Source organism: Heliangelus exortis, chromosome 3 (assembly GCF_036169615.1).
Source record: "Heliangelus exortis chromosome 3, bHelExo1.hap1, whole genome shotgun sequence".
NCBI lineage: Eukaryota > Metazoa > Chordata > Aves > Apodiformes > Trochilidae > Heliangelus > Heliangelus exortis.
The window spans coordinates 91,918,214-91,929,134 of record NC_092424.1 but is presented as its reverse complement, the minus strand read 5'-3'; the positions used below and the strand labels follow the sequence as shown (position 1 = coordinate 91,929,134).

General features: G+C 39.9%; 1 protein-coding gene across 1 annotated transcript in view; it reads left to right on the top strand.

The window, feature by feature from the left end:
• Positions 1-7,293: 7,293 nt before the first annotated feature.
• Positions 7,294-10,921, top strand: part of MCPH1 (microcephalin 1) — a 120,219-nt gene continuing 116,591 nt past the window's right edge. The window contains exons 1-2 of the mRNA XM_071741766.1: positions 7,294-7,384; positions 9,756-9,847. Coding sequence (XP_071597867.1) covers positions 7,366-7,384; positions 9,756-9,847 — 111 coding nt within the window. The 5' untranslated portion in view covers positions 7,294-7,365. The remainder of the gene's footprint in view (positions 7,385-9,755; positions 9,848-10,921) is intronic.

Sequence of the window (10,921 nt, the reverse complement as noted above, 5' to 3'; positions counted from 1 at the left end):
CCCTATAGTTTCTCCTGAGATTTGGTGGGACTGGTTCTACCTAGAACCAAGTGAATGATTGATTACCCTTTTTAAACTTTATACATTACATTTTGTCCAAGAAAATACAGAGATGCAACTTTTTTCCTTATCGTGTATTTATTTCCTTTTTGTCTGACACAATTTTGCTGTTATCTGCAAGTCCTACATGAAACTGCAATAAGCTATTTCTTTCCCCTAATATTCTCCAATTTTAGAGAACACCATGCTGAGGCCTAAGTTTTCCAAACCAATTAACAGTTTTTAATCCAAATTTCTCTACATGACTTGTTTCAAAGGAAGGGGGATGATATTTTCTAAGACTATCAGCAACTTCCCAAGGTAAAAGAAGTCAACATAGGCCATGAACATGCAGTGAATGTAACAATTCATATCCGTGCTTTGTCTCTTGTAAATTTTCTTGCTAGTCAGCAAGAAAGGGTAATCAATCATTCATGTGAGCAGTTGCTTTTTGCCAGTTATTGGACAAGCTGCTGTGCTGTAAATAAGCAGATGAATTCCATAGTGGCTTCTCTATAGGTCTGTACCTTAACAACAAAAATGTTCTCTAGCCACACTGAAATTTAGGCACCCAAAATTGTCATAAAAAAATCTAATCACAGGTCTGGAACCTACTACTCATGCACAAACTGCTTTTACTGCCAGCCATTCTTTGTGAGTCTCAGGCATTAATTTCTAGACAACAAAAAGTGATGTGAAAACTTCAACTAGATGAATAGAAATCAATTTCAGAAATGTTGTGTAGTGTTGCTGGACTGTGTGAAAGAATAACTTTTAACTTTACCATGGATATATAACATATCTGTGGCAAATTAACATGATAGAGCAATAGCAAGGTAATATTTAACTTCATGTGGTAGCTTTGAGTTACACAATGTACCAGAACTGCATTATGTCAAAGAATATAGAAACTAAAGTACCTATCTAGCTACCACAAAATATTCTCATTCTCAAACTTCATTAAAAGAATCTTTGCTCTAAAATTTTGGGTTGCCTTATGAAAGTAAAAAAACAGTTCTGTTATCAGTCAGTAGCTTTCACTATTTTCCAGTCTGTGGATACCTACAGTTTTCCAGTAGATCTACATGTTGCTTTAAATTTTTGCATCCGTTGGATCACTGCATAAAAAAATACTGTTTAAATTGCAAATTCTTAATCAGTGATCTACATATCTATAGCTCAAAAGTTAGAAACATGGTCATAATAATATAATTAACATAAGCGTTCTCCAAGCATTAGATAATTACAATGATCACTCCTAACTCTTTTGTTTAGTTTTGAACATCCTGACAAAGTTTCTTCTGATAGGTTTTGTTGTATTCTGATGATATAATCTATATCTACCTTGCTGAAAGAGAAATCTGAATCCAACTTCAAAAAGCTGAAAGGCAAATGAGTTAATTTTTAGCACTCTGCAGTCTCTCATCTATCAAGTACTTTCTTCCTTATAATACATTTCTGAATTTTATTCAGTTTATTCCATATTTAATATTAGGTTGCCCATATCCATTACTGGCTTCACTAGAATTGCATAAAAGACTAGTTTGATCTCTGATGACTAAAAATACATGATAAACAATACAAGCAACCAAAATGGGTTTTCTCCACTTGAACATTAGTGGATGTTTGTCTAACATTTGTCATTTGTTCTTTTGCTGCTTGTCTGTAATCTGTTTACACATGTAACAGTACTGAGTCATTCTTAGCTCTGTTGTGCTTTTCCTATCCAATTATTGTTATAACAGATTAACTGAGCAGAGCTAAAGACAGGCAGATAACTTCACAGCTCTTATTCTAGATACATTTTAAGCATATTTGAAGAAGAGGGGGGAATGGACAAGCAGAATGAAGAAAAAAAAGCAACCAACCAAACAAAAAAATTTCCAGATAAATCATTTTATTATAATGTACAGCACAGAAAGACATTAGATAATCATCAAATGTCTAGAGTTGGAACCTGTAACCAGAATGCAGTAACCTGTCTCAGACAGAATCACAACCTACTTATGGCTTCAGGATTTCCTGAACTTGGCATAGTTGTGATATATATACAGTAGCCCCCAGCATATTTTCCCTCCATCTGAATTCACTGGAACCATTTCTGTCATCCACAACACCCTTTTGCCAGTACAGTTTAAATATAATTTAACTTCCTATTGTGTAGAAAAAGACACTCTGTTTTTGTTATGAATCTGCCTTCTGATGATTTCTTTTATTGCTCTTACTTCTTCATTGGAAAGAGAGTGAACAAACTCTCCTTAATTGCCCTCTCCACTCATCATTCTGTACATCTGTTTTTATATTCCCCCTCAGTTGACTATTTTCCAGTCCCATTTTGAGGCCCATTAAATCATGCAGTATATATTGCATGCCTTTGATTATGCCAGTCATGTTTCTCTGAACCTGACCTCTACTGTACCCTACTTAACTTAGGAGACAAGACCTGCTGACAGGATGTGGCCAAACAAGTTGCAATTCCTTGTTTTGCTGTCTGTTCCTGAAGACAGCTCCCATGTGTACCACTTCATCCTTAATACATGTCAGAAGCTCTAGCTGGCAAGTAAAACACTTTAGATGCCTTCAAATGAGCTTTGGTGTAATGTCAGGGAGATATAAGTTCATACTGATAATTGCTCTCTTGGCTACGTGTGCTGCTTCAGGACCCCAGTCAGCTGCAGCAAATGTGAATCAGCACCTTTCCTTGCCTCAGCTCACAGCCTGAACTCCAAATTTACCCCACCATCACTTTTCCTGAGACTCACGTAAACGGTGGAGCTCCCAGCAGATGAAAATCTCTTAAATTGCTCCCACGTGTATCACCAATACCTGTCTGAACACATGCAAGAGGACAGGTTTTTTTCACCAGTATCCTTTGGGCTGCTTTGCCAATTAAGGAAAGGATCATGAAGCATTTTGGATACTAGTCCTTTTTGTTGTCTTCCATTATTCAGATCTGCATCTCCCCAAAGAGCTGTATGAAAACCAAGCAGCCTGTGGACACCAGTCCAGTTCAGCATTGCGTGGGAAAACCACATACCTTCAGCACAGATTTTTTTGCATAGAGGGCAGATACACTGACTTTCCCACCCCTTCACAGCTGCAGGCAGAGCCTGAACTGCAGGCAATGAGAACTGTTCAGAGGGCAGATGCATAAACCTTCCCCACAAGCATGAACAACACAGACACCTGCTTATTAGCATGTTGTTGAGTCATGCTCTCAATTACACGTTGGGCTGTTATTTTTCAGCATGGTGCTGTGTTTGTCTTACGTGATAGGCCCCTAGGTCATAGTGTGTCAAAGACACTGTCTTACTGGGTAAGTTAAAACTTAAAAAAGGAAGGTCTCTATCCTATTACCAGTGTTTTGCAAACCCAAAATAAAACCAGTGCAGTGTCAGCAGATTCACTGTGGATCTAAAAGGGGCGATTTCTTAAATTACAGGATAGAAAGAGAAAATAAAATTGGTGTCACTGCCTGACAGTTTCTCCAGTTAAGAAAAAATTCACTGCTTTTTCCTTTCTTGAGAAAGGTATCATACTTACTTTGTGTCATTTTCTTGATCATGAACATCAGCACTGGAAAATGAACAGTCATCTCACTGATGATAACATTAAAAATTTTGTAAGACTACATGATTCATAATATTACACTTTCTTTGTGACAAGAAATAAATGTTCCTCATAATTTTTTCCACATTCCATCAAACACAAATAAGGACTGAGACTATCAGTAAAGGTTTTTGACAATGATAAATACACATCCATCTGAAAAGATGCATTTTTTCCCCAATGGTGTTCACAAAGGCTATGAAAAAAAATTATTTGCTTGCTTTACTAATATTAATTCACTAATACTACTAATACTCTACAGAATATATACTAAAGTAAACAGGGAAAATATAAGAACTTTCTCCTGTCTGTTTAGATTGAATTACTCTGCAAAACAGAAAAGCTTCCATTGTTCTGTGGAATAGAAGTGGAAAGCTAAAACATGCCTTTTTAAGCACCATAAAAGGAGGAAAGCAGGAGAACTAACAAGCTACTGTTTGCAGTCTCAGGAGGAATTCTGTTTGTGGAGAAGCAATGAACTAGAAGGCCTCTGAGACTACTGAGGCATGACTCCTATGTCTTATTTACAACAGCTCAACACCAACTACTACCAGCATGTGTTTCAGAGCACTATGTGGTACCAAAAAGGAAGCATCGGTTTCCTTTGAGAAGTACAGCCCCAATTTTCATCTATATTTGCACCACTTCCAGCTGCTTTCCTGGCCTGTAATTCCACCATATGGCATCAAAACTCAGTTCTAACCAGCTGGAGGTGGTTCCTGGGCTCAAAGATGTCTTTCTGACACTAACTGGTCAGGAACAATTTTGCTGACCTCTGTATCAATTATGATAGGAGGAAGAAAAGGGAATTTAGAGAAAACATATGGCATTGGGAAGGGACAAAAATTGTCAGTTGCATAAGTTAAGATTCCAAAGGTCACAATAACACATCTTTTTTGTAAGAAATTGTTTTTCTATATAAAGGTAACAAAGATCAAATCTATGTTGCTCTAATGAATCATTTGATAAATGTTATTGCTGCATATGGAGAAGAAGGGGACTGTTCAAGAAGTCCAAGGTAGGAATCCTGTATGAGCAGTTAAGACACAGCTCTAGCTCCAGTTAAGTCTTAGATCCAGTTAAGATCCCATCTTATTACCTATTTTCATTATGAGCTTGGAAATAAAGATTGAGCTAATGGAATTGCAGATGGCCAGAATAGAAGCTTTATTAAAACAGGAGAATATCAGAATACAGAAACAATAGGATGCACTCATATATTGGAATGCAATGAAATTAGAAACTAATAAACAAACAGCTACAATGTTAGAGCTTATCAGCTGGAAATATTAGTCTATCACAGAATAAGAATGTGGCTCAGAAAAGGCAGATATGATCCTAGGGTGATTATGTGAAGTATATCTAGAAGTACAGTATTAAACCCATGGTATGTGGCAGCTGAAACACTGGGTAATCAAGAGCATACAGGTATAATTTGTATACTTCAGCATATTTCCCTTTGAAGTCTATAAAACCTGCTGCTAGTTTTCAGTTAAAGGCTTAAACATAGCCTGTGGGGTTTTTTACTGAAGGTCTTCAGTCTTGTATCCTAATTTAAATATTATGCCTGGGCATAATACTTAAATACACAGATTGCTGGATTTTAATTATGCTGAAATTTTCCTCTCTTCAGATTTTACTTTTATCAGAAGTGCTGGCTGGAGGACCCTGTTGTTTGTGGCAGCTTTGATCATGCAGACTGAGTTGAATTACCCCGCTGACACTGCTGGAAATTCTTCTCAGCTGTCTCACTTCAGACATTTTTCTACCCCCATACCAATCCAAAGAGGTTGTGTGGCTATGTCCAATTTTGAACTAATGTTATTTATACATGCTTAACAGAATTTTATGTGCTTGCTAATTTCCTGAACATCCCAGTTTCATTCCTCATTTTCCCAACCTCAGCTACTTATCCAACCACAGTTGCTTATTCTACGTGTAAAGATAATCACTAATTTAGAGATGGTTCTGAAACTAAAGAAGCACTAACTCAGTGACAAGACTCCCATTAATTTCAGTGGGGCCAGAGCTTCAGATATTAAAAGCTGCCTCTTAGAGGTTATAATTTCTATATCCTTACACATGACAGAGTTCTCACTGAGCAGAAAGGTAATCTCCAAAAGCACTAAGAACTAAATTTGTCTGGCAGAGTACATTTGAGTCTCCCCTACCTCTGCTTTTGGAACTGCCTTCAGACCAACGTTCAGAGACACTGCCTTAAGACTACACTCCCTTCTTAAGCCACAGCTGAGATCTTTGTAAAAATATTTCATTATTGCCTAGCAAAGAGCTGTGCAACATACTGACAGAAGTACAAAGGAGAACTACATACATACAAACATATATATAAATTGATCAGTGGATCAGTGGAATTGATAAGTGGATGACGGAAGAAAGAATGAGAGAACAGCAAAACCCAATGTTCACTACAGCTCCTCAGAGTCCACCAAGCTGCAGTACAGGGCTTTACTGAGGTAAAGGTTTTTTTTGCATTTTTGGAGGTCTGAAGACAAATCTTCTTAATTTGCTTTTATAAACCACGTGGTTTGCCAGCACTCTGGACATGGTTTCACAGTGTGATGAGGCACAATGTGGAAACAGCTCTCCCCCATCTGATAATTTCATTTGGTGTCCACCAATTCTTCTTGAGAACATTATCACTCCACATTCACCTTCCCCACATGGATTTTGGAGACCATGGCCCATTTGCTTTCCGCAACTCCTTTTTTAGGCTGACTAGTCTTCGTCTTAAGAACTACTTCTCATATGGAAAACATGTATACTCTTGTTTTGTATCTCTTTTGGTTTTCCATTTTTGTTGAGTTACTTGTCAGATGAAGCAATGAGGACTGCCCATTGAAGACGTCAGCACAGATTTGCAGAACCATATAGCCATGCCTGTTGCTTCTGAGTTGGGTGAGTTGCATAATAAAACCCTACCACATCATCTTCTTTCTCAGTGTAAGCCTCCTTACACTCACTAATTCCATTATCTTATTATAAATTTTATCAGTTATTTCCTGGGAAAGACATTAGGCTTTCTCTCTTCCCTCTGGTAACACATTGCCTACACTTCAGCCTTCTCGCAGCAAAGCCGCTTCACGTAAGGGTGAACTTGCTACAGTCAATAGCACAGTTACCCTCAAGCAATTTTTGGATGCTTCAGTAAATATTTGCTGGGCCATGCACATTTGTTAATCCCCTTTTTGTGTGCTTTCTGCATTATTTTTTCACTCCAGATACCACAGTTTTAGCCACCAGAGGATTCGGAGGCCATTCTAAAAAAATGTCTTAAAAGTCAAACTCTTCAGAGAAGCCTTCTGAGGATTCCTCACGGTGAACACAGAAAGTTCACTTGTTGTTCGGCTTTTCAAAGCACGGCTTTCAGCAGCACTCGGCTGTCCCGAGACTCCCCAGCGCTACACACAGCTTAACTACACCCATTTCTTAAAAGGTCTTCATCATGCCACCAATACTTCCTACCTCCGACTTCTACTGCCACGACCCCACCATTCAAGCCTCAGCCCACAGGCTCGCCTCACCCTCCCCGCAAGCTCTCCTCAATCCCTCACACTCCCGCACACCCCCCCGCGCCCCAGCCCCCCCCGCACGGCCGGGGGCGGGGACCCGCAAGGCGCAGGCGCGGCGGCGTAGCGCGGAGGAGGGTTTGAATGGTGGCGGCTAATAAGAGTATCTCCGGGCTGGGCCAACTCGCTCATGGAGCCCGCTCTGAAAGGTACCGGCTTCTCTGCTTCATAAGGCAGTTCTGGCGGCCGGGAGCCACCGGGCCGGAGCGAATCGGTTTTACAGCGCTGGTTCTGCACCACGTCCCCTCCGCGCTTTCCGAGGGTGATACAGGAGGGGCGGTCGGGCCCAGCGGTCGGGCGGCCGCTGTGGAGGCTTCGGGTGGCGGACGCCGCTCGGCTCCTTCCCTGTCCGGTCCTCTCCCTGGGGGCAGCCCCGCGACGAGTTGCCGAGTCCGGGCCCTAGCCTTTGGGGCGGGGTAGTCCTCAGCTCGACCATGTGGCGTGGCTGCCCCCGCGGGTGGGAAGCCCTCCCGTGGGCGCGGTGAGGGGGGTGGGATGGAGAGAGAGCTCTGACCAGCAGCCAATCTGCCCCACGCTGGCCGTGGTGCGCGGCGGCCTGGCCTGTCCCGGGGGAAGGAGCGCTGTGCCCGGCCTCAGGCCCAGCGATGGGGTGGGTGTAGCCGCTTGGTGTGGGCAGGGCTGGAAACCTCACTGGGGCGGGGTAGGGCGCTCCTGGGCTCTGGGGTGGCTGCGATAGGGCACTGGGTGGCTCTGCACCGCCAGGCTCTGTCGCCGCCCATCGGTCTCTGCCTGGCCCGGTTGGTCATGGGTCGATCCTGTCTGCTCTCTTCTGTGTATTTCTAAATTTGCGCCTCGCTTCTCGTTTGCCCTCCGATGTCCATTTTTCCCCGCTATCATTGGCTTTTCTTGAGACGTTCTAGGGTCAGTTGCCCTTCACAAGAACCGAGCTTCTAGTCCAAAATGCTGCACACTCTTCTGCATTTCTCTTGCCGCCAACTGAACAAAAGCTACAGCGTCTTGTCTTTTGCTGGAGTATGTTTGATTAGCTAAAATTGACAAATTGTAAAATACACACTTGATCCTGCTGCAGGTGCACAAGACCTTGAAGTAATACTCAGATGAGTTCCTAGTTTGACCTTCAGTGAAATGCTCCAACCTGATTTTCTAGAATTGTAACTCTGAAGGTTCCAAGGTTTTGTAGAGTCCTTTCCAACCCCTACCATTATGTAATTCTATCTTTTTTTTTTTTTTTGTAAAGTGAAGTTTTTCATTTTTTTGGAATGCAAGTGCAATATTTTTCACAGTAGAACAATGGAAAAAAGAATCAAATTTGGCAAAACCTGCCCTGGTTCAGTAGTAGAATGAACACAATTAAAAGCATATTGGAGTACATTGGCCTTAAGTTCCCATGTGTACCTGAAGCCGTAGTACTGAGATTTTTCCCTGTGGTTTGGCTAAGGAAGTATTTTATGTGTCATACATCTGTTGTTTGTTAAAAGTATTTCTAGCAACTAGAAAAATACACTGACTTTTATAAAAGTACTCCTGCTGTTGGAGCATGATTCTGGTTTTCATTTGGAAAGACAGATAACACTATGTAATAAAGAATCAGAAGGACATACATAGTAACTAAGATAATGAAGCAATGTTTTCCAAGGATAATGCTTTTAGTGTCACTTCCAATTTAACTCATGAGTTCTAAGAGCTGTCTGGCCTTCAGTTTGTGTAAATTTGTTTTTGGTGAACCAATATGCTCCATTTTTCTGGTACTTTCCTGATTCATCATTCAGAATAATAAAGTAGCATGGCCAATGGATTAGAGGGTCACTTTAGTGCCTAAGTAAAATTAACAAAGGCATTGTTAATGAGTTTCGTTTGCTTATCCCTCCCTGTCAATACATCTGGGTTTGGTTATTTGTTGAAATACTCAACCAAGACTAATTTTATTCCTTGAAGAGATGTTTGGTTAATAAAGAAGCCTACTAAATGTGATATACCTAAAACATTTTGTTAACATTTGTTACACAAAACAGCTGACATGAAATTTTATTAAGCCATGTAATATGTATTTAATTTGTGATGATTCTGTATAAATAAGGTGAAATATGAGGTCAGTTGGAAACTGTTAAATAATATTTCTGCAGACTTTTTTCTGGAGAGTTGGGGAAGAAATTATTCCATTACATTTATTTCCTTATGTTCTGCAACTTTTTTTTTTAAATTAACCTGAAGATTAGCAGTGAATAAATAATGGTATGGAGTCATATAAAGATACAGCATTGCTTGTTAAACTGGTGTTGTCTTTTAAATAGACCAAGTGAAAAGTTTTTTAACTAGTGCCATATTTCTAAGTTTTTTTTCATTACGACTTATTTCAAGGATAGAAATACTCTAAAAAGAACATTCTGCTGGTAATATCAGATACTCCGTTTATTAAAAGCTGTGTTTGCTACTGGATACAATATATATGAAAGCAAAATTTTGGTTGAAAGACAGTTTAACAAGCTTTAGTGTAGCATATATATCAATAACTTTGTTGTTTTCTCTCTTCTTATTCAGGTATTTTTGCATTTGTAGACGTTTGGTCATCTAACAGAACAGAAAATTACTCAAAAACCTTTGAACAGCAACTTCTTGATATGGGAGCAAAAGTAAGGAAACTATTCTGAAATAAATTTAATAGGAAAGCTCTTAATTACGAACTCACATGCTTTTTAGCATTGTCATGTATATTTCTTTGTAGTACAAGTTTAAAGGTGCAGGAAGGAAACTGATCACAATCCTGTTAACAGACAAACGTGATATTCTTAGTAGTGGCAGATGGGAAATGCATGTAAAACTTGCCTGTATCTATAAACCTCTTTGTATATTAGTCTGATATCACACATTTGTTGTGAACTATTGGGCTTGCCACATACTGTGTATAAACCAGTATTGAAAACCAATGGTTTGCAAGTGTATGCCTTATGTTTTAGTTTTTTATCCTGTACTCAGTTGCTCTGTTGTTACTACAGTATTTTCTAACCCAGGTAGCATGACATTTTATTCACCCGTTCATTCTTCCACAAATGTGATTCAAATGTATTTGTACTAGCATTTTCTGGAGCTGAGAGTCTTTGTATATCTCCTTGATTTTTTTCCATGTCATAGAATCAGAATTATAGCACAATACCTTATGTAGTATAAATATAAAACTATTAAATAATTATTTAAATGCTAATAAGAAAATACTTAGTTTAGTATCTCTTGCATCAGTGTTACAAGGACTGCAGTTTGTAGCTTGATAGCTGTCATTCAGCATTAGAATGGCTTGCCATTATCATAGAATCACAGAGTATTAGGGTTGGAAGGGACTTTAATGATCATCAAGTTCAAATGCCCCTGCATGGGGCAGGGACACTTTCTAGACCAGGCTGCTCAAAATCCTCTTCCAGTTTTAAAACCATTACCCCTTATATGTCAGTCCATGCCCTTGTAATAAGTCCCTCCTCTGCTTTCTTCTAGGCCCCCTTCAGGTACTGGGAGGCAGCCATAAAGTCTCCCTGGAGCCTTCTCTTCTCCATGCTGAACAATCCCAACTTTCTCAGCCTGTCCTCATACAAGAGGTGTGCCAGCCCTCTGATTATTTTTGTGGCCCTCCTTTGGACTTGCTCCAACAGCTCCATGTCCTTCTTATACTGGGGAGTCTAGAACTGGACACAGTACTTTAGTTGGGGGTCTTACAA